The 24,792-nt window shown below is 45.2% G+C and overlaps 1 protein-coding gene across 1 annotated transcript in view; it reads left to right on the top strand.

Annotated features, from left to right (window-relative positions):
- The window catches only part of SLC17A6 (solute carrier family 17 member 6), a 54,978-nt gene extending 45,456 nt beyond the window's left edge, over positions 1 to 9,522 (top strand). The window contains exons 9-12 of the mRNA XM_006275508.3: positions 2,149 to 2,281; positions 2,947 to 3,057; positions 7,005 to 7,132; positions 7,391 to 9,522. Of these exons, the coding sequence (XP_006275570.1) occupies positions 2,149 to 2,281; positions 2,947 to 3,057; positions 7,005 to 7,132; positions 7,391 to 7,726 (708 nt within the window). The 3' untranslated portion in view covers positions 7,727 to 9,522. The remainder of the gene's footprint in view (positions 1 to 2,148; positions 2,282 to 2,946; positions 3,058 to 7,004; positions 7,133 to 7,390) is intronic.
- Positions 9,523 to 24,792: the final 15,270 nt, after the last annotated feature.

Below are 24,792 nucleotides of genomic sequence, written 5' to 3'. Positions count from 1 at the left end.
GCTGCAGTTTGAGGCCATTGTTCCTACTCCTGTCTCCTATAGCCACAGAGCAAAGCTCATCTTCATCCTCTCTAAAGATGTCCTTCTGGTATCTGAAGACGGTTACCAAGTTTCTTTTTAGTCTTCTTTTCTCCAGACTAAATAACCCTAGTTCTTTCAGCCCTTCTTCATAAGTCACGCTTCTCAGACTCCAGTTATTTTTATTGCTCTCCCCTGGACTCTTTCCAGTCTGTCCACATCTTACTTGATACATACAGCATCTATACAATCCATACAGAAGTGCAGCCAGTCATTTCCCAATCCCTTCCCAATCCCTTCTGTTCTTGAGTGCAGGTATTTGTCCTTGCTGAATCTCATTTGATCGATTGCAGGCCATTTCTCCAGTCTATCTAGTTCATTCTGGATTCTAGCCCTGCTCTCCAGAGTGTCTGAAACTCCACCCAATTTGGTGTCATCCTCAGATTTGGAAGATGGAGTTGTACTTTCTCAATTGTGTGTCTTAGGCAGTGTGTAGACAAAATAAGAGGCGTGTGTGCATGACACTTTAAAGCGGGCTAAATGCTTTTTGCAGTGCTTTAGTGGTGTTGGTGTTTGCATGTCTCAGTGGTGTATTGCACATTAATTCCAGCTGCTGTAGGAAATTTGGTGGCGTAATGCATCTTATATGACTTGGAGCACTGCAAACTCAAACTCCTTTGAAGAGTTTTAGTTTGAGGCCCCTACAGCTGCAAAGCAAAGCACCTGGCTCCATGGAGCTCTGTAGGATGTCCTGTAGGCAGCCTGGTAGCAGCCCGGGAAAGCAGGCTCCACCCAAGAAAAGCAGGGAGCCTGATCTTTCCCCACACCCTCCCCCAGAGCCTCCTGCCTGCCTGAGCTGCAAGGGGACCTGGTGCTTCCCCCTGCAGCTGTGGGGCCTCCCAGGACTGCCCGAGCTGGGTGCCTGTGGGTGGGTGCTAGCTGTGGGGGGCACCGCTGCCACTGAGGGAAGCACCAGCCCTCTGCCCCGCCACAGCCCAGGGTCCGCTCCACCCACTGGCAGCTTGCCCTCACCTCGCCACTGGAAAGGCAGGTAAGTCAGCGGGGTGTGTGCACGACACAGGGGTTTAATCGGCCCTAAATTGAAGTGGTGTTTTTTAAAACCCACTGCTTCAATTTAGGGCCCCTGTTTCATCTACATGTACCCTTAGGTCCTATCTTTCTGACAGTGAAGAAGGATTTTCCATTAGTACAAGTGATGGAGGTCTGAGCTACTGGAGCAGGAAGTTTGAACAAGCATAGTGACAAGCAGGTAGCCACAGAATATTTTATTCTGTTTTATATTAAACAGAATATAAAAAATAGTTCTGTCATCTGAAACTCAGATAGGCCTAAGCTGCAATATCCATGGCTGGATTCTTTAGCCTGAACCTTCTCCAAGTGCAAATTGTGTTCAGAGTGTAGACGGTTATAAAGAGAAACTGAACAGCTGTGAAATGTTGGTTCAGAGCCAGGATTCCATACATCTGTCTCCCTACCTCTGGAGACTTAGTATTTTTAGAACCAAAATTTGGTCTGAACCCATCGTTCATATTAGAACATCAAATAAAAATATAAGCAGCTCTAAGTTTAATAGAAAAGGACGTATTTGGAGTTTTTTTGCAAATCCAGTGGAGCCTGGAGACAAAAAAATGCCATTGATTTGAATATAAAGATGTCATTATTGTATAGTTTCCATATGGCTTCTAAACATGCAGTATTCTGTGCATAATCCTACATTCCTTCCACAATGAAAGGCCTACTGGCCTCAGTATGACTCCAACTGTGCAAGCAGTGCAGGTCCAGACCCCCTGTGCTTCTTAATGGTTTTTTAATTTTGGAAAGCCATGACTTCCTTTACCTACTGGCCTACTTGGAACTTCAAGTTGAGTTCAATGAATGGACCTTAAATGTTCCTGTCCATTATTAAAAAAAATAAAAAGGCAAGTTACAATCAGGTACATCACAAATTTTCAGTTATTTATAAAGTTAATCAAGATGTTTACTTTTTGTACCTACCTTGACATTGCAGAAAATCAGTTAATTAGTTTCTGATTATCTGCTTCTTTAGGAAATGTTAAATCAATATTTTATTATCGTGTTAACGTTTCCCATTTTTCATCATTATTTCAGGTGGGTATTTTATCTGCTGTGCCGCATTTAGTGATGACAATTATTGTGCCTATTGGGGGACAAATTGCAGACTTTTTAAGAAGCAGACAAATTCTTTCAACTACTACTGTGAGAAAGATAATGAACTGTGGAGGTAAGTATTTTTACTTTTTTAAAAGGTATCCAGAACACCTTGAATATGATATTGTGTACAGCATATAAACAAACTGCATGTCTATAAATATGAAGAATTACTTTTTACCTCTAGCTTGCATGATAAACATTCAGCTATTAAAAACAGGTCATTACTATTGAAGGAGGCCTTCAAGCAGAGAATGGGACTTTCTGCACATGCTTTCTTCTAACACTCACTGAAAACATTTTTCACAGGGTAGGACATGGATTTTTCAGTGAGGGGATGCTGATACATGTGATACTGGAGTCTGCTGGAGCATGGTAATTACAATGCTTCAGCAGATTTGATTAATCGAGTCTGCTCCAATGAGCTGTAATTACAGTACATTGAAGCAGCCTCCCTGCATGTGTATAGGAGCCCATTGAATCAATGAGACTTAGGCACAAGACTTGGTTCAGCTCCTGAAAGGGACAGAAAGTCACAATAAATTGTTATGTAAATGCCAACTAAAAAGCTAATTTACACTGAGTGTTTTCTTTTTTTGGAGTAAGCATTGCTGAATTATATTCCTAAGAGTTAATGCTTTGCCACTGCCTCTTCTAAATTAGTTCCAACTATGATGCCTTGCAAATTTAACTTGGTAGTTAAATCCGATGCATAATTTCCTTTTATTATCCCACAAGGTTTTGGCATGGAGGCAACTCTTCTTCTGGTAGTGGGATATTCTCACAGTAAAGGAGTGGCTATTTCATTCTTAGTGCTTGCTGTGGGCTTCAGTGGATTTGCCATATCTGGTAAGATAATAGTTCTGTTTTTAGTGCTTAGTTATTTCATATTCTAAGAAAAAAGAATACAGAAAGAAAATCAGAGTTTCAGATTCATTTTTCATATGAGAGATATAATAATTGACTACAAAATTCAGGATTTCACTTAGTATAACTTATTATCATTTGCAGAGAAGATAAAAGTGAATGCCACTCCTTGTATATTTTATTATTTTTACTAAAATATTTCAGCTTTCCACCATATTTACCACAACTAGGCAGAGGTATTATTTTTCTGAAATACAAATATTAAAGCATTTCTTCTAGATATAACTTCTTAGGTTTACAATTTGTTTTTTCTGCATATTAAAAATAACATTGTAATCCGTCTGCTGGGTACCAGTCAGCAGCAAAAAGGGCTGGATTCACATATTGGGTTAACTCACAAATGATACCAGTTGCCTCAGTACCCCCTCCCCTCCGAAATTTCAGAACACTAAATTTGCTGGGACATCCCATATAAACAAAACCCCATCCTCACAAACAGTGTATTTATTTATTACAGTAAATAAAAAAACAAAACAAAGAAAACACTAAATATAATTTAAAAACACATACAAAATGAAGTCTACAGGTGGCACCCTCTTAGGGAGGCTTCACCCATGCCCAGACAGTCTGGGACTTGGGGGTCCCCAAAGGGTAGTTCTGGGGGCCTTTACCCCTATATGTGCCCTTCAACAATGGGCTGGAGAGGGGCACCCAAACCAGAGAGTCCTATGAGCTGCTTCTTGGGTTCATTGCACTATAGGGAGCTGCTCAAGAGCATGGGTCCTTCTGCATTGCAAGGGGCTCTGTTGCTCCTGGAGAAATGGTAGAGTGCCAGCCTCCACTTCCACTTGATGACTTTGAGGAGTTAACTGGTTTTCATCAGCATACTGCACCCCAAAATCCTTAGTCCCAATCCCAGCTGTGCTGGGCAGAAAACTGCAAAAAAACTTGAAGGGAAGGTCAGGTCTGTCTTGGATTGAGCCTGAACTATAACCAGTGTCCAACCATACCACTTGGTTGGGACATTAACTAAAAAAGGGATAAAAGGAGTGCCAGGTCTCACCCTGGCTCAAACCATGCCAGGCTTCACCTTGGCCCAAATCTGCCAACCAAACATATGGCTGGGGTTCAGCCACACAGCTAGGCTGAAATGCAATAGCTGTGAAACAATAAAAAGGGCCCAGGCCTATAGCTGCAGTCTGGACATCCAGTCTCAACTATACCACAATGCTGAGACAATATAATTACAAATCAGAGGGGGCCAGAACTCAGACTGGTATAGCAGTGGAACATCCCAGGGGAGAAGGGAGGGGGAGTTTCAGCTGGGTTTGCAGTTGAAGTGCTCAGCTGGCCACAAACCCTCCCCCCCCCACCCCCCGCACATTCCCAGCTGGCTGCAAAACCTCCCCCACCCCTGCTCCCATGGGACTAGGGTCGTCCCTGGGAGGGGGAGAATCAAGGTGACCACCCCAGGCACCCTGCTCGGGTTGCCTCTGCATGGAACGTTTCACCGCCCCTCCAGTCTGAGTTCACCAGCCATGCCTGCTAGGCCCATGTGGCCAGTAACTGCCAGGACCCCATTCCTGGTCAGTCTGTTTCAGGGATTCATAGGACCATGGTATTATTCCACTCAAGGCCCGTGTGGCCAAAACTGCCAGGATGCCATTTCTGATCAGCTTGCTCCAGGGATTAATGCCCCCATGGTATTATTCCACTCAAAAAAAGGAGGTGGGGAGGGAGGAAACAGGGGTCTCAAACTCTGAGACAGACTTTATCTCCCTGTACCTGAGGCTTTCCCTTTACATAGCTTTCACTCGCCTCTCCAATAAAGGGTGAGTGGGGAGACCCCCCCCCCCATGGGGAGCAGTTTTTCTGCTTCCCAATTCAGCTGTGCAGCTCTTAGCAGCCCAAGGAGGAAGAGAGAAAACCCCTAGTTGAGTTGTTCTTATATATCTGCTGTGATATCACCCAAGCCTTGTCCAATTATAGAGTGCCACGCTCCAGCCTCTCTCTTGCCCAATCTGCCTGGAGAATCTTCTGCTTCCTTTGGCCATTGAGGCCAGAGGGTTTTACATATTTTTGCCTAGATACAAGCCCCAGCTTTCCATGTACAGAGCACATGGCCAGAACAATAGAGGCCATCTTGCCCACACACACACACACACACACACACACACATACACACACACACACACAATACAATACAATACAATACAATACAATACAATACAATACAATACAATAGACAACAAGCAAAAGCACACACCTTACCATACACAACCCAAGTGTGAGTGGATGTCACAATAAAATAGGCTTTTATCTTGCTTTACTATAGCATGTTCATTTAGGCTAGTGCCTAATTGCTTCGTGGTTCCTCCATATTAAATTATTGGTGCAATTCAAAATCTTTTAACATCTCATTGCTCAGATCTTACACTTCCCCTTTCATAAACATTATTTAGCCCATTTCACCTGGATTTTCCTTGTTTTCTTGTCAATATGATTGCAAGCTGACAACAGGTCTGCAACAGGCAAGTCTATTGTGTCAGGTATCCAACCTCTCCCTAGTCTAATATCTCCTCCCAGCACACTTATTCTTCAAGATGTACCAACTTCAGTTCTCCCATTTAAACAAACTGATTTCATTTTAATACTTTCTAACAAACAATACCTAATCAAGAAGAAATGTGTAATGACAACCCTAAATAAATGCACCTTCTGTAGAAAATTGTGCCCTTAAAGGAAATACCCTGCTTTTATTTTTTTAACAGTTGTTCTACTCCTACAAAATTAGGCAATTCGTTGCTGTTGACCAACAATGAGATTGATGCCTATCTCTCTTCGGTGCCTTTGAAAATTCCAGCCGTAATGTGTACCTATATTTCATGGAGGAAACTCATCCCACATATTTAGGAATAATGGATAATATAATAATGGATTATGTTTAGTATAATGTTCAGGATCCCATATGTTTAGGAATAGCTACAAAAAGCTAAAACTATGAAAATTAATTGTATCACTTTCTAAATTAATTGCATTTCTTTCTAAATGGAAACATCTTAGAAAGAAAGTATAATAGCTTTTAAATATAGTCTCCTTTCATTACTTTTATCTTATACAGTCACATGAAAAATAAGTTACCTCCTTCTGTTCTGTGTGATCAAATAGAAAACTATGGGGTAGGTCTACATGAGATGTTTACTGTGGCTCACAGTAAATTAGCTCCACAGTAAACATGCCTGTGTCTACCTTATTAGGCTGCAGCAAAATAATAAAATCTGCCACAGGTTAGTACTTGTAAATACAAGTACTACCTTGTGGCAGAGTCTTTTTTAGCATGCAGGAATACATGTGTAGATGCTGATGTGTCTGGCTGGGGCACAACGGTGCCAGCTAGCCACACACTGCCAGCTGGCACACATGTAAATGCGGCACCTGGGAGGAATAAACTCTAGCACAATATATGCTGGAGTATATTGCTTTGAATTAATTGCACATGTAGACGCACCCATGGAGAACTTGAAGAAGAAGTGACATGAAGTGTAACAGAAAGTGATGCAATTTATAATTTCCAACATTAGAGGGACATGAATTACACTTAGGAAATTTTCTCCAAAGTTTAATTATTTCTCTAGTTTTCTTTCCCTCTGTGTTTATTATTTTCAAACAGATTTTAAACAGAAAACAGCATTAGTATAATTCTATATTATGTTTTCCATTCAAATTTAAAACTAGAATCTATCCCCATACCTATAATCTTGTTCTGTCCTATAAACATTTCAGGGCAAGATCCCTTTTTGTATATTATCAATGGAAGCAGGCCAAACTAGGCAATTTATTACCATTGAACTATAGCAGTAGTACACATTTCAAAATTGAAGCAATAATGCATTTTATGCTACGGACATAAGCTTACATTTGTGTTGCAGGATTCAATGTCAACCATTTAGACATTGCCCCAAGGTATGCCAGCATCTTAATGGGAATTTCTAATGGAGTTGGGACTTTGTCTGGAATGGTTTGTCCTATAATAGTTGGAGCCATGACAAAAAACAAGGTAAGCTATTATAAGTATTTCTATATAGATCTCAAGCTGAGCAATTTAATTCCAGATATTAAGAAAGAATGAAAAAAAACAACAAAAGAAACCTTTCCCTAAAGTCATTTTCCAGGTCTTTTATATTAGTTAGGCACCTGGGAGTGGGATTTGACTCCCAGATATCCTTTGAAAAATTACAACCTCAATTCCTCATTCAGACCCTGTAGCTAACCATATTGTGCTTGTGTTCTAATTTAGCAATCTCCTTCTTTACAGACACGAGAAGAGTGGCAGTATGTCTTCCTTATTGCTGCTTTAGTCCATTATGGAGGTGTTGTATTCTATGGTATATTTGCTTCAGGAGAGAAACAACCTTGGGCAGACCCTGAACAGACAAGTGAAGAGAAGTGTGGTTTTATTCATGAAGATGAACTTGATGAAGAGACAGGGGACATTACACAGAATTATGTAAATTATGGTACCACTAAGTCTTATGGTGCTACGACCCAGGTCAATGGTGGCTGGCCTAATGGTTGGGAGAAGAAAGAAGAATTTGTACAACAGGAAGTACAAGACTCATACAGCTATAAGGAAGGAGAAGATTATTCATAACAAACCTAAATATTGGATATATTTTGTAGTGTTTGTGATTAAATTCATTGTGATTGTTTGCACACAAAAATGTGGTATAAATGTAAACACATATCAGTCAAGAAGGTCTTACTGTAAAAACAAAAACAAGTTTCCATTAAAGTGCAATCTGTATGAGTTGTGACATGCCATCACCTCCATTCAGGTGTATCCATTCTATAAACATTAGAGTTTTAAAGGTTTACTGGTCAAAACTATAGAGGCAATTAGATACTTGCAGTATACATGAGCTAAACTCATAACTAAGGATTAAAGCACAACTAACCAACCAAGTTGGCACATCTAATCCTGTTTAGAAAGCCAAAACTACTTTATCATTAAAAAATGCACTTATATATTTGTTACACTGTATTGAAAGAGATCTTAAATAATTGTGTTAAGTATACAAGTTTACTCAGTACGATATAGGAACTGTGTGTTTGGTCTGAGACGAGGACTTTCTTGAAAAATAAAGGGTCAGTCCTTGGCACGTATAGGGAATCAATCCAGTTTCCATCAATGGAAACTGAATCAGGCCCTAAAAGAACAAAATAGGGCATATTATATGTTTATTGTGATTATATGCTGCAGGCTACTCTGCGATAAATAAAGGAATTATTTAGGAGTTTTTTATTGAATGTTTGGGCACAAATTCTTATTTCTGTTCTTTACAGAATCTACTGAAGTTTCTGAATCTTCTGAAGAATCTTTTGTTCTGTGTCATGTTCTTCCTTACACTTACCAACCAGTATAAAATAATATCTAATTTGAAATCTAACTTTTCAAGCAGGCAGGAAATTACCTTTTGTGGGAAACAAGCATTGATATTCTTTTATTTACAAAAAATGACAACTTTATACTGGTTGCAGATCTATTTAGAAGAGAAACATTTAACCTAGGAAAAAGATATATCCCCACGCAAAATCCAAAGAGCAATTTACTATGAGCAAGTAGCCCTATATACAATGTATGTATTTGTTCTGCAAAATATTTTGAAGTAACTGAAAGAAACAGAGAATAATTTAAGCATCTTTCTTCCCTTGAGAGTTTTCATATTTTATGACACATTGTGCCACAGTTGTATAAATAGATGTTTATTAAAGATATTGTAATTATAGAAAATGTCACTATTTTACAAATCCCTTAATTAAAAAAAAATGTATTTGTCTTTCAGATAAATAGAATTATAATGGACACTGAATATGAGTAACAAAACTCACTATAAACCAAAGTGGCAAATAATTAGTGTTGGGTTTAAGGAAGCCATCAAGCATTGCGCTTGCCATTCCTTGCATAACTCAACAAGAATTGCAACATTAGTGTACCAAGCAATAAGTGCAATGCATTATAAAGTGCATAATCTTTTAAGTCTATATATTACCTTCATTTAGCTTGTTGTAGATATTTGGGGTTGTTGGGATTAAACTGAACCAAACCAAACTGAGGTTAGCAACACCAGGCCACTTCTTAATGCTCTAAAATGACAATAATGATCCATTTCCTAATTCAAATTAAATAATTTACATTGTATGTAACAATCCATTCTGGATTTTTGATCTGTTCATTGTATTGTGCTAGTGATTGGAGGCCCTGCTACCGCAATATACAACTTGAGGATTGTTTCTTCTTTCTTCTAAATGCAAATCAGACCTTGACCTTAAGGGAAAATATTTTGCTTTGTGCCTCAAAGTGATGTAAAATGTGACCATAGCTTTTGCTCTGTTTAATGAAAAGATGTGGACTGTGTCACTTTTGTTGCTGCAAAAAGTGTTAATAAAAATGCTCTATTTATCCTTTTATATAAAAAGATGGTATTGTAGTTTTTTGCCATTTGCAGACAAATATAAAAAACTAAACTTATGTTCAGTAAGGACTGAATTCTTATACTGGCGGTCTCTTACCCTTAGCTCAGTGTGAGCCCTGTTGCCTACATATGCAAAGGAGAAACAGGGTAAGGAGTCCTGCATGTGTGACCCACATTGCCAGTCTGTGCACAGATGTGTAGTGGGAGGAGCAAGTTGTTAGTTCTTGTTACATATCCTGTGGTGGAGAATGTAGGAACAGAGATTGGAGTAGGGGGAGCAATGTGTCAGCCAAGACAGTGGAACTGGCACAGACAATAATGTAGCCTGTACCAACAAAAAACTGCTGCAGTTTACTGTCCCCTGGGGCAAAAGCAAACCTGGAACCAGTTAGAATCACGTTCCTCCCATGCTTCTTCTACACAACCCCTGACTTGAGCTGGAATGTAAAGCTACAGTTCATTGTTTAAGGGGCAATCCCAGCAGAAGTCAGGGATTTATTATTTATTATTGTTTGTTATTGTTTATTGTTTATAACAAATTCAACGAGTCCCAAAGTGAGGAGGGGTACTTTCTAACAGGAGTGTTAGGCTTTAGAGCTAAGAGATTAGGTGGAAAAATTATTGCTAGGAAACATTAAGAATTACCTTAACCTGCTTCTGCAGGTTAGTAGGAGGAACTTGTTAAAAAAACACTGAGTACTGTTGTACCAATATTGAAAAGAAAACAGCTCTGGAAATGAAAAATCATTAACTTTCAATCTAATCTCATTGTATCTGTACCCCTAGGCATTATTTTCATCACTTACCTTTACAAAGTGCACATTACATTTTTCTTTTCTTATTTGCTTCACGTATTTTCACCACTGTGAACAAAGGAGATGCTTCAGTTCAGCTACTCAGTGGGTGCATCTACATGCTGCCCTATAGCGACGTAGCAACATGCTACATCGCCATATGGTACGCTATGGCGATGTAACGATCGTGTGGGTCTACATGCGATTGCAAGTTATGTTGCCATAGCGGTGCGCTTCCTGCTTATCCAAATATGGAGCAAAAGGCAGTGACATGGGAGTCATTTATTATTTATAACAACTATCACTTACAAAGCATATTTAATGTTCAAAGCACATTGCAAACACTGATTAAATTTGCATGCTATGGATCCAGCTGAATTCTTAATATCTCTCTTCTAAAGATTTCTCTCCTCCTGAGACCTTTCCTTCTTCCTCCATCTTCCTTATCTTCAGGACCTCCACTTAACCCAGAAGGTGCACAGTCCCACCAGAGGAAATGCCCTGTTGGACCTGGTCCTGGTCACAGGCAATGATCTGGTAAGGGGGCTCCAGGTCCTGGACCACCTGGGTGATAGCGATCATCGCTTGCTGAAATTCATCATCCAGCACAGGGTGACAAGGGCCTGCAGCAAGGTGGTAGCCCTAGACTTCAAGAGGACCAACTTCAATGAGTTGAGGAGACTGGTGGGAGAGGTGCTGGGGTTCTCGAGGGCAGGGGAACTCAGTGCCCAAGATGAGTGGTCGTTCCTTAAGGAGACAATACTCAGGGCCCAAGGGGTGACGATCCCAACAAGAAGCAAGGGGCACAAGAGTGCCCAAAAGCCTCCCTGGCTCACCAAGGACGTCCGGGAATGCCTGGTTGCAAAAAAGGCGGCGTACACCCAGTGGAAGGGGGGGGGCAATCTCCAAAGAGGAGTATACCTCCACTGCTCGGGCCTGTAGGGGGGCTGTTAGGAAAGCTAAGGCAGACATAGAGCTAGGACTACCGTCTAAGATCCAAGATAATAAAAAGTCCTTTTTCAAATATATAGGGAGGATGAAGAAGGCACCGGGAAATGTGGGGCCCCTGCAAGATGCGCTGGGCAATCTGGTGGTTGCGCCAGAGGAGAAGGCAGACCTCTTTAACAAATTCTTCACCTCCATTTTCTTGTGCAGGGACCAGGACTCCCCAACCATGATTCAAGACATACTCGAGGGGAACGCCTCAAGACCTAAGGTTGAGGAGGACCGGGTTAGAGTGCTTCTGGAGGGGCTGGACATGTTCAAATCAGCAGGGCCAGATGCTCTCCACCCCAGGGTGTTGAGGGAGCTAGCAGGGGTTATTGCAGGGCCCTTGGCACAGCTTTATGAGCGCTCGTGGTGCTTGGGCCAGGTGCCAGATGATTGGAAGATGGCCAATATGGTCCCCATCTTTAAGAAAGGGAGGAGGGAGGACCCGGGCAACTATAGGCCCATCAGTCTTACCTCAATCCTGGGGAAACTCTTTGAGAAAATCATCAAGGAGCACATCTGTGATGGGCCGGCATTGGGGATGATGCTCAAGGGCAACCAGCACGGTTTTATTAAGGGCAGGTCATGTCAGACCAATCTGATTGCTTTTTACAATCAGGTCACAAAAGCATTGGATGCAGGTGTCACCGTGGATGTAGTCTTTCTGGAATTCAGCAAGGCCTTTGACACTGTCTCCCACCCCATCCTCAAAAACTAGGTGACTGTGGCATCGATGCCTACACGGTCAGATGGATTGCGAATTGGCTGAAGGGTCATACTCAGAGGGTGGTGGTGGACGAGTCATATTCGACCTGGGGGGAAGTGGGCAGTGGAGTCCCCCAGGGCTCTGTCCTTGGGCCCGCGCTGTTCAATTTCTTTATCAGTGATTTGGATGATGGGGTGAAAAGCAACCTGTTCAAATTTGCTGATGATACCAAAATATGGGGTGAGGTGGGCATGCTAGTAGGGAGGGAAAGACAGCAGAAAGACCTGGATAGGTTGCAGGGATGGGCTAACAAAAACAGGATGTGTTTCAATACTGACAAGTGCAGGGTGCTGCACTTGGGCAGTAGTAGCTGGCAACACACTTATAAGATAAGGAGGAAAGTGGATCCGGCTAACTATAGGCCCATCAGCCTGACTTCTATCCCAGGGAAGATCTTAGAAAAGTTTATTAAGGAGGCCATCCTTAATGGACTGGCCGACACCAACTTCTTAAGGGATAGCCAGCACGGGTTTGTTGCGGGTAGGTCTTGCTTGACCAATCTCATTTCCTTCTACGACCAGGTGACCTATCACCTGGACAAGGGAGATGAGATTGATGTCATATATCTTGACTTCAAAAAAGCCTTTGATCTGGTGTCCCATGATCGTCTCTTGGAGAAACTGGCCAATTGTTGCCTTGGGTCCTCCACGATCCCCTGGCTGGAAAATTGGCTCCGGGGTCGGACCCAGAGGGTAGTAATTGATGGAAGTCACTCATCGTGGTGTCCAGTGACCAGTGGGGTCCCCCAGGGCTCTGTCCTTGGACCCATACTGTTCAACATCTTCATTAATGACGTGGACACTGGAGTCAGAAGCAGACTGGCCAAGTTCGCAGATGACACCAAACTTTGGGGCAAAGCATCCACACCAGAAGACAGGCGGATGATCCAGGCTGACCTGGACAGGCTCAGCAAGTGGGCAGACGAGAATCTGATGGTGTTCAACGCCAATAAATGCAAGGTTCTCCACCTTGGGAAAAAAAAACCTGCAGCATCCTTATAGGTTCGGCAGTGCTATGTTGGCTAGCACTATGGAAGAAAGAGACTTGGGGGTCATCATTGACCACAAGATGAACATGAGCCTGCAATGCAATGCTGCGGCTAGTAAAGCGACCAAAACGCTGGCTTGCATCCATAGATGCTTCTCGAGCAAATCCCGGGACGTCATTCTCCCCCTGTACTCGGCCTTAGTGAGGCCGCAGCTGGAGTACTGTGTCCAGTTTTGGGCTCCACAATTCAAAAAGGATGTGGAGAAGCTTGAGAGAGTCCAGAGAAGAGCCACGCGCATGATCAGAGGTCAGGGAAGCAGACCCTACGATGACAGGCTGAGAGCCCTGGGGCTCTTTAGCCTGGAAAAGCGCAGGCTCAGGGGTGATCTGATGGCCACCTACAAGTTTATCAGGGGCGACCACCAGTATCTGGGGGAACGTTTGTTCACCAGAGCGCCCCAAGGGATGACGAGGTCGAATGGTCACAAACTACTACAAGATCGTTTCAGGCTGGACATAAGGAAGAATTTCTTTACTGTCCGAGCCCCCAAGGTCTGAAACAGCCTGCCACCGGAGGTCGTTCAAGCGCCTTCATTGAACACCTTCAAGATGAAACTGGATGCTTATCTTGCTGGGATCCTATGACCCCAGCTGACTTCCTGCCCTTTGGGCGGAGGGCTGGACTCAATGATCTTCCGAGGTCCCTTCCAGCCCTAATGTCTATGAAATCTATGAAAGATGGGAAACTCCTTTCTTGAGAGCACGGAGGCAGAAAGGGATCTTGGAGTCATCATTGATTCCAAGATGAACATGGGCTGACAATGCAAGGTCACGGTCGGCAAGGCTAACCGGACCTTATCGTGCATCCACAGGTGCATCTCAAGTAGGGCCAAGGAGGTGATCCTCCCCCTCTACACGACACTGGTCAGGCCACAGCTGGAGTACTGTGTCCAGTTCTGGGCACCCCACTTCAAGAGGGATGTGGACAACTTTGAGAGGGTCCAGAGCAGGGCCACCCGCATGATCTGGGGACAGCAGGGCAGACCCTACAATGAGAGGCTACAGGACCTGAACCTGTTCAGCCTTCGCAAGAGAGGGCTGAGGGGGGACCTGGGGACCATCTACAAACTCACTAGGGGGGACCAGAAGGGTTTGGGGGAATCCTTGTTTTCCCTAGTGCCCCCCAGGATAACAAGGAATAACGGCCACAAGTTGTTGGAGAGTAGGTTCAGATTAGACATCCATAGGAACTACTTTACAGTTAGGGCGGCTAGGATCTGGAACCGACCTCCAAGGGAAGTGGTGCTGGCTCCTACCCTGGGGGTCTTTAAGAAGCAGCTTGATGCCTACCTGGCTGGGGTCATTTGAGCCCAGTTTTCTTCCTGCCCAGGCAGGGGGTCGGACCTGAAGATCTACAAGGTCCCTTCCAACCCTACTTCTATGATTCTATGACTCTATGATTCAACTGTATCCCCAGGATTTTGCTTTCTGTCCCTGGCTCTCTGGCTCTGCTCTTCCCCCTAGTACTTCCTTCTTCTCACATGAGTAGGAAAGAGGATGACAGGAGGAGGAAGTGGTACAGGCTTTTATAGTGTCATAATATCATAGTGCTTAGGATCAAAAGGGACCTAAACAGATCATCAGGTCCGACCCCATGCCCCAGGTAGGTGGCGGGTGGGTGGCGAATTGGCTAGAGGGTCACACCCAGAGAGTCATAGTGGATGGGTCGGTATCGACTTGGAAGGGTGTGGGCAGTGGAGTCCTGCAGGGCTCGGTCCTAGGACCGATACTCTTCAATGTCTTCATCAGCGACTTGGATGAGGGAGTGAAGTGTATTCTGTCCAAGTTTGCGGATGACACAAAACTGTGGGGAGAAGTGGACACGCCGGAGGGCAGGGAACAGCTACAAGCAGACCTGGACAGGTTGGACAAATGGGCAGAAAACAACAGAATGCAATTCAACAAGGAGAAATGCAAAGTACTGCACCTAGGGAGGAAAAATGTCCAGCATACCTACTGCCTAGGAAATTACCTGCTTGGTGGCACGGAATTGGAAAGGGATCTTGGAGTCCTAGTGGACTCCAAGATGAACATGAGTCATCAGTGTGACGAAGCCATCAGAAAAGCTAATGGCACTTTATCGTGCATCAGCAGATGCATGACGAACAGAACCAAGGAGGTGATTCTTCCCCTCTATAGGGCGTTGGTCAGACCGCAGTTGGAGTACTGCGTGCAATTCTGGGCGCTGCATTTCAAGAGGGATGTGGATAACCTGGAGAGGGTCCAGAGAAGGGCCACTCGTATGGTTAAGGGCTTGCAGGCCAAGCCCTATGAGGAGAGACTAGGGCACCTGGACCTCTTCAACCTCTGCAAGAGAAGGTTGAGAGGCGACCTTGTGGCTGCCTATAAGTTCATCACGGGGGCACAGAAGGGAATTGGTGAGGTTTTATTCACCAAGGCGCCCCCGGGGGTTACAAGAAACAATGGCCACAAGCTATCAGAGAGCAGATTTAGATTGGACATTAGGAAGAACTTCTTCACAGTTAGAGTGGCCAAGGTCTGGAATGGGCTCCCAAGGGAGGTGGTGCTCTCCCCTACCTTGGGGGCCTTCAAGAGGAGGTTAGATAGGCATCTAGCTGGGGTCATCTAGACCCAGCACTCTTTCCTGCCTATGCAGGGCGTCGGACTCAATGATCTATTGAGGTCCCTTCTGACCCTAGCATCTATGAATCTATGAATCTATGAAACTTCCAAGAGAAGTGGTGCTGGCTCCTACCCTGGGGGTCTTTAAAAGGAGGCTGGATGAACACCTTGCCAGGGTCATTTGACCCCAGTACTCTTTCCTGTCATGACAGGGGGTCGGACTTGATGATCTCCTCAGGTCCCTTCCGACCCGACCAACTATGAAACTATGAAACAGGTGTCGGGATTATATCACCCCAGCCAAATATCTGTCCAGCCTCCTCTTGAAGATCCTCCTCTTGAAGACCCCCAAGGTAGGAGAGAGCACCACCTCACTTGGGAGCCCATTCCAGAGTCTGGCAGCTCCAGATATCCAGTCTGATCCTTCTCTCTAACAATCTGTGGACATTATTTCTAGTAATCCCGGGTGGTGTCTGGGGGAACAGAGCCTCCCCAATTCCTACTGGTCAATTTCCCTTCAAATCCTGTGGGCTGAAGCAGCCAGGGGCTGGCCAGCTGCAATTTTACCTAAAATAGGAAGGCAGGAGGAGATATGGATTAGGGGCCCTTTAAGTAAAAAGTAAAAGTGGCATATTATATAATAAGGGAGAGTCTTTTCATTTCTAACCCCCCACCTGGAGCCAGACATGGGACAGACAGAATGAGAGAGAAGGCAGGAAGGGAACATGGTGGGTGAGATCCTTACTCATCCCTTGCCCCTCCTAAGTGATTACATTTATGCCTCCCTCTGCCCGAAGGCTAGGGACAGACATTCAAAAAGCCAGAACCTAAATTGATTCAACCTTTGCAGGTTAATCTAACCTGCCTGGGCTGGACCAGTTTGTAACAGGACAAACACTTTCTCCAGACTGAGGCAACACAGGCACATGCCTGCAGTTGCTCAGGCCAGGGGCTTGGGAGTGCTAGAGCACGCCCTCAGCTGCAGGGAAGCTGTGATGGGGCTGAACTGGCCAGAGGGGGGTTTAATTTCTCCCTCTCTATCCCACTGTCAGGGACCTGAGCCAGGTCTGCTGGGTGCTCCCCCCTCACTGGTGCTCCCCACCTGAGGCAGAAGGGGGAAGAGAGGAGAGTTAGTCTCCTTTCTACCCACACTGGCAACTAGGTCTGCCCACCATTGCCACCGTGCTCCATGCCCCGGAATAGGCCCCCCTACTGTCCCCTCTGCCAGACAACAGAGGGAGGAGGAATAACCCCCGCCCCTGGCCCCACCACTCCAAAAGGCCCTGCTGCCCAGTGTCTGGCCATGCCCCCAACCCACTGCTGCATTGGGAGGGGGCAGGCCCCTGTTGGGGGCAGATGCCCCTATCTTAATATGGGGAAGCACAAGCCCCTTCCCAGCAGGGCTGCTGTGCGGCGGGGGCAGTAGAGCTGTGGCGGGCTGTGCACAGCAGCACCAGAGTCCTGAGTGGGCCAGAGCCCTGCAAGCCCCCCACAGTGCTGCTGCACACCGCAGCAGCTCTGTCGGTCCTACAGAGAGGCCCCCACTGGAAAGGGGCTCATGCTCTAGGAAGCCACAACAGGCTGCTGCCCATCATGGTCACTCATTGCTCACCACTCCAGCTGCCAGGCAGGGGTGGAGCCTGGCCTTTGCCACTCAGGTGGTGCTTGGGCCAAGCCCTGTCCTGGCAAGAGGGGGCTTATTCAGCCGCTGGCCCCAAGCACAGGCCGAGTGGCAGCTGTAGCCAGGCTGGGCAGACCCCACTGCAGTGCCAGCATCCAGCAGCTGAATAAGCCCCCTCGTGCCAGAAGGGGGCTTTCCTCAAGCACAGAAAGACTGCTGGCACTGCAGTGGGGTCTGTTGGGCCTGGCTGCAGCCACCATTCAGCCTGTGCTTTGGGGCCAGTGGCTGAATAAGCCTCCTCTTGCCAGGAGGGGCCTTGCCCCAAGCACAGACTGAGCAGCAAGGGCCAGGCCCCATCCCCATCCATCAGCTGAAGTGGCAAGCAGCGAGTGACCATGATGGGCAGCAGACCATCATGGCTTCCCAGAGTGCAAACCCCTTCTCAGCAGGGGCTGCTCTGTGGGGCTGGAAGAGCTGCTGCAGAGTGCGGCAGTGCTGTGGGGGGCTTCCAGGGCTCTGGCCCACTCCAGACCTTGGTGCTGCTGTGCACAGCCTCCTGCAGCTTTTCCAGCCCCAAGGCACAGCAATCCTTCCAGAAAGGGGCTCGCATTCCCCCCCATTATGACAGGGGCTGCTGCTCCCAACAAGGACCCCGCCCCCTCTTGCTGCAGTGGCAGGGAGGGGGCACAGACAGGCAGGGCCCCTGGGGGTGGGCAGGGAGTGTGGCAGCAAGGGTGGGCAAACCTGGCTGCCAGTGGGGGTAGACTAACTCTCTTCCCTGCCCTCCTTTGCCTCAGGGGCCATGGTGCCCGCTGCTGCAGCAGTGAGGGAGGAGTGCCTGGCAGATCTGGATCAGGCCCCTGCCAGTGTGATAAACAGGTGGAATTAAACCCCTCCCTGGCCATACCCCCACTCCTGCCTGTCCCTGCTCTGGCTGGGCTGGAGCAGAAAGCCCCACCCATGGAGCATGCTGGGATGCCAGGGATCTCTGGTTTAACTTAAATCAGCAAGGGGTCTGGGGCAGACATTGCATAAATCCGTTTAAGCCAAATCAGTTAAGTCTGATACTACATTCAACCAGATTTCTCTCAAACCAGTTTCAGCCATTTTGAAACTGGTTTATGTACACTGGCTGTCTGTTCTGTTACAGGCTTATGCCAGTTTCTGATCACTTAAACTGGTTTATGTGTAATGTCTATCCCAAGCCTAAGTGTCATCCTCAGACAGTTACATTACTAAATACCACCTTTTCACCATGCTACTTCCAGCCTGCAAGCCCTAATCTGCCATCAGATGCACAGAGTGGACCTGCACTTCCACTGATTTCACTGGCATTCAGTATAGGCCTAAAGGTCCATCTACATCAATCAAACTGCAGGATGAGTGCCCGTATGTGTTTGATCCTTTTACTTGTCCTTTTATTCCTGTCTTGCTGTGCTTATACGACACATCTGACTTGCTAGATGTTTGACAGGTGAATTAAGATTCACTGGGGCCTCAGGCAAACACAAAATTGGAGGCCCCCTCCCCCTCATGCGAGCTGGACTCAAGTTGGACTTCCCCTCCTGGTGCTGCTGCTGTCAAGGGCGGGGCGGGGTGGGCCTCTGTGCCCTGTGCGGGAGGCTGGGTGGACCCGGCTGGGCTGTGGGTGGGGTGGCACATGCCCACCTCTCCCCCTCATCCCCATTCCCCTCCCCCTACTATGGCTGGAGTAGAGCCCAGTGGGGCAAAAGCAGAGGCAGGCTGCCTGGTGTGGGCTCAGGGCTCTCTCCCATCCTCCAATGCCTCTTGGACAAGCCACCTGTAGCTGCATCCCTCTCCCTGCCCCAGCCCTGGGTCTCATGCAGCACCCTGGCTGGGCAGCGCCCCCAGCCTCAGCCCCTGCCCCTGTCCCACTCCCTCCCTCACTGTGGGGGCCTCGATCTGCCTCCCCTCCCATGCCCCTTCCCTCTCCCATGCCCTTTCCTCCCATTAAATGTACCTGCAGGGAGCTGGCTGCCTGGCTTTGTTCCTGGCCACGTGTAGCCATGCACAGGGGCAGTGCTAGGCAGGGTTTGGGGGGAGGCTATAGCCACACCATAATCACCTTAGCCTCCCTGTAGCCACCCCTTCTAGTGCTACCACCCCCGCCCCCCCCGCTTAGCTTCTGCACACAGCACATAGAGGCATAGTGCTCCCATCCTGCCTGAGCCCAGCCCTGGCCCAGCCCTGCCACCAGGAAGAGACTGGCACCACCCCTGTGTCTCCCAGCAGCCCCAGGCAGGAACCCTTGTAGGCTGAAGTACTGCGAGCTGGCAAGGCATCCTGATTGGCAGGGGTGCCTGGACCCAGGTCCCACTGGCCTGTGCGTTAATCTGCCTATGCTGTTTGAAAAGGATGGGAAATGAATTGTCACTCCAGCTGTCACTGCTCCCGTAAGCTTTGAAGTGGGGAGCAAGAAACAAAGAGAAAGGACGGAAACCTGCCTCCCCTGCCCCAAGTCAGTATCAAAACATCAGTGGGACAGGATTTCACCTCAGATGTTCAGTGACTACATTCTTTAATGATTTCAAGTAGGCAGTTTTACTAGCTTAATAAGCAGTATTTAGGTGTGAGTCCACAATGGCCCAAACCCTTTTCCCTTTTAATATATACACTCTGTTGCAGAGATGAAGTTATCATGAAGCAATTTCTGCTTTCAAGAGTGGTCATGAAATTTAATGCAATAGATTCCACAAAATGTCTTTTACATGAAAAAAGCCCTCAAGGTAAAGACTGAATAATAGTCACAAAAGAATATCTGTGAATCAGAATGAAGTTCTCCCTCAGTGTGATGTTAAGAATGGGAACAAATGGTGAAGTGAGAATAAATGTCACAGTTCAAAGCTGCATGGGTTGAAAGATCACATCACAGCATTAACCGCTCTCTCCAAAAGATAAAAATGTCTTGTTCCTTTTGGTATAACCTATGTAGGGATGTCAAGACTCCAAATTAACTATTTAACAGTGGGTGCTTTTGGCCTTGTTTTTATTTTTCTTCTTAGTTTTCTTAAAGACAAATTTGCACTGCACTCTGGGATTTAAGAGAAATAATTAGGACATCTACAACTACTTTTAAATATAATTTAAACAGGTATGTATAGTCTCTTCAAGCTACTCACTGTGCTTATCACTAGCCTAGTTTTATCTGAATGTTTTGCCATTGTATGGACCATGGAACAGCAAGGAAAATCAATTGCTTGAATTGCATGTACTTTTATGGACATCTATTTAATTATATGTAATTACTTAAATCTAGCTAGAAACCTTACTAGTGTTTCCCTCCTTTTCTGAGAAAATTTAAGATGGATAATCAATACATTCTTTCTAGGGATTAATAACCTCCCTCCAATCTCTGTGAATGAATTAAGAATATAAAAAGTATATGAAGTTTATAAGGTTGATTGTTGATAAGTATATCATAATGAGATAAATTAGCGACTTCTGGGGAACGTGCCATGAACTGGGCATGAGAAAACAATGCAGAATACTTCCATAACCTCAGGAAAGCCATTGCTGCAGAGAGGAAAGTAATGCTCTCCAAAAGGCAGATGTGGTAATACTAGAACTGAACATTAAACATTACAGCATAAAGATAAGTAAGACATTACACAAAGTAAAGCAAAGGCCCTGTTTAGGAAGTTAAAGCAAATTAATATTACTCAGTGGCCAAGATTCCAAGTGCACCAAGCTTCTGTTCAGGGGAGCTTTGTCAAAGAGCTAGTAAGAGCTTCCTCTATACACCTGATTTTAAAGGCCGATCTAACTTTTGCCAGCTGACAAGTGTCCTTAGAGGACTATTCACCATATGAACAAAGCTGGAGCACATCATGCTTTGGCCACACCTCCACCCTCTTCAGTCCAAAATTCTCCTGCATTGGAAACAAGGAGAAGTTGACACAGCAGTCAGGGATACCAGCTCCAAAGCCCTAGTGAGCTCCTATATAAGGGAAATTCTAAACTGGTCAAATCTGGCAGCTTTCCAGTACATCAAGATAGTCTTATCCAAAAGACATAAATCAAAGTCTTATCACAAAATCATAAATATATTTTGATTCTAGGGAGGCTGTTTCAGTACTGAGGTGAAACTGTGGATCCTTAATGCAGACCAGCTATATATCTCTATCTCTATCTCTATATTTACATAGAATATAGATACATACATATCTATCATAGAAAATTAGGTTTGGAAGGGACTTCAGGATGTCATCTAGTCTAAACCTCTGCTCAAAGCAGGACCATCCCCACCTAGATCATTTCATCCAGGGCTTTGTCAAGCCAGGCCTTAAAATCTATCTATCTATCTATCTATCTATCTATCTATCTATCTATCTATCTATCTATCTATCTATCTAGAGAGAGAGAGAGAGAGAGAGAGAGAGGTTGGATTAGGCAAAACTCTCACTAGGAGGGTGGTAAAGCACTGGAACAGGTTACCTAGAGAGGTGGTGGACTCTCCATCCTTGGAGGTTTTTAAGTCCTGGCTTGACAAAGCCCTGGCTGGAATGCTTTAGTTAGGGATAGTCTTACTTTGAGCGGGGGTTTAGACTAGATGACCTCCTGAAGTCCCTTCCAAACCTAATTTTCTATGATTGTATGACTTCATAAATCAAAAGTCAATGACAGACCACAGCAAAGTCATTTAAAATGATATAGTAGATGTTTAAAGAATGACTTAATTACTGAAATGCAAGTTCTGCTCAAAATTGTTGTCCCAGAACATGACAGTTTGTAGCCAAGCCTTTTCTTTTCACACATGCGCACACAAATATCACACCAATACCCCGTTAAATCACGCTTCTGGAATTGCAGGTGAAGTTGTCAATTCCATGTACCACTACAAATGATGTCATCTTAAAAAACTCTCCATTTTCTATTTGCTCCATGTAAGTATGCTTTCTAGGTAGATTTTCAGTTCACTTAAAAGCATTTTCCTGTTGCAGGAACTGATGTGCTTAAGTTAATTAATTAATTCTTCTAGTTTTAGCTTTTTGTAGCTATTCCTAAACATATAGGATCCTGAACATTATCCTAAACATAATCCTAAATATTATCCATTATTCCTAAATATGTGGGATGAGTTTCCTCCATGAATTATAGGTACACATTATGGGTGGAATTTTCAAAGGCACTGAAGAGAGATAGGCATCAATCTCATTGTTGGTCAACAGCAATGAATTGCCTAATTTGTCTTCTTTGTAAATCCCAGCTCATATGTTTAAGTAATTTACAGGCAATTTACTGTGCAGTATGAACTTTTTAAAATGAACTACAATTAAAATAAACAAGCCATCACTTGCATAAAGAAGGTACACAACAAAATTTACAAAACAGAGTTTGTGTGTATATACCTTCTTCAGCCCAGACTGAGATGTCTAGTCTTTTCAGAAATGTCAGTTCGTTTCTCAGCAGTGTTAGTTAATCCTGGCATAACATCAAGGATTGTATTTTTTTTTACAGAGGTTGTATTCTATCCTCTTTTTCCTTATAGACCTAAGCAAGGCTTTAATTTGTGATAAGCCTTAGGAACAGAAGCCAAATCAGCCTCTTAGGTGCCTAACTAGATTTAGGTAGAATTTAAGTGACAAGTTTGGACGCATCTACACATGCACTTTAATGTGCATTAGCCTATTTTAATGCATATTAAAGTATCACTAAAAAACAGTGGGTGCCTGTACATAAGTGCAGAGTGGCAGCGAGATGCAGGCTGCCAAGGCAGCAAGCATCCCGGAAGCATTGGGAGAACCCCAACCTGAAAGCTTACTTGCATGTTCAATGGTGGCATGGACAAGTGAAACCACAGCATCATTGCCACCATGCAATGCTAAAAGAGAGGGACAGGCTACAACTTGATCTGGACAGGTTACAGGGGTGGGTGGATGAGAATAGGATGGGTTTCAATACTGACAAATGCAAGGTATTGCACCTAGGGAGAAAGAACCAACAGCATACCTACATGCTGGGGAACTCCCTTCTTGTCAGCACAGAGGCAGAAAAGGATCTTGGAGTCACTATTGATTCCAAAAGGAACATGGGCTTCCAATGTGAGAGGGGATCTGGTGACCATCTATAAACTTGCCAAAGGGGACCAGCAGGCAGTGGGAGTGTCCCTGCTCCCCTGAGCACTACCGGGAGTAACATGGAATAACTGCCAGAAGTTGACTGATAGTAGATTCAGGCTAGACATCAGGAGGTACCACTTCACAGTCAGGGCGGCAATGAGCTGGAACCAACTTCCAAGGAAAGTGGTACTCGCTCCTAACCTGGGGGTCTTCAAAAGGAGGCTAGATAGACACCTTGCTGGGGTCATTTGACCCCAGCATTCTTTCCTGCCCATGGCAGGGGGTCGGACTTGATGATCTGCTCAGGTCCCTTGTCCCTTCCAACCCTACCAATTATGAAACTATGCTTTATCAGAGTGTTCTGGCTCAGCTGGCCGGGCACAGGCCTGAACACTTCATAAAGATGTGCCTGACCCCTACAGGCATGACACCTGGAAGAGGAAGCCCAGGGAGGAAAAGCTGACTTCCAAACTAGCATGCCCTGGCCGGGGCAGATGGGAGGAACTGATTGCAGTTCCTACATGTGAAGACTTGGAGGAGTCTTTAGACTTGTCTGGGAGATGACAGCAGAGAGATCTGGACCTGTTTCTGAGTCAGCCAAGCAGTGAGGAGCACTCGCTGTCCTGTGGAGGAAAGAAAGACATCTAATCATAAGTTGTTTGAGGTGAGGAGAAAAGTTTCTCCCACAACCGTCAAAGAAACCTGTAAATTGTGGACTCACTATTAATTGATTGAGAAGGGAAAACCCCAGCCAGGAGAATAGGACTTTTAATAGGGGTAGCCTTATAGCTCAGAGGACTGAAGTTAACTGAGGCTTTTGGCTTATACAGAGATATGCATCAAGTACTTGGGGATATTGATGGTGCATTTGTGACCTTAATAACCTGACTGAGACTAACAACATTGGGTTGGTGCTAGGACAGTGTGCAAGGGGAGGCAGAGCCCTGAGGAACATCATTTTACCAAACAATTAATGGCACAGTAAAATAGGAAACCTCCCTCCTCTTTGATATGTAACATCAAGCATTGTTAGCAGGTTAGCAGAGTTTGCATTGTTAGCAGTTTGCAGCTGGGGTCACACTGTCCAGCTCTAACAGTGGGCGCAATGAAGACCATGCCTCAAGATGTAAACATTAGACAAGGGTGACACATGGACATTTACACAGAGCCTGCTCCAATTCTCTGTGATTATCATGCATCAGAGCAGACTTGATTTCATAATTTTATAATTGTTAGGGGCTGGAAGGGACCTTAGAGATCATTGGGTCCAGCCCCCCTGCACTTGGGCAGGAAAGACTGCTGGGATCAGATGACCCCAGCAAGATGGGCATCAAGATGCTTTTTGAAGATTGCCAGGATGGGT

Source organism: Alligator mississippiensis, chromosome 2 (assembly GCF_030867095.1).
Source record: "Alligator mississippiensis isolate rAllMis1 chromosome 2, rAllMis1, whole genome shotgun sequence".
Classification (NCBI taxonomy): Eukaryota; Metazoa; Chordata; order Crocodylia; family Alligatoridae; genus Alligator; species Alligator mississippiensis.
Note: the sequence above shows the minus strand (reverse complement) of the source record. Positions and strands in the feature narration are given on the sequence as shown.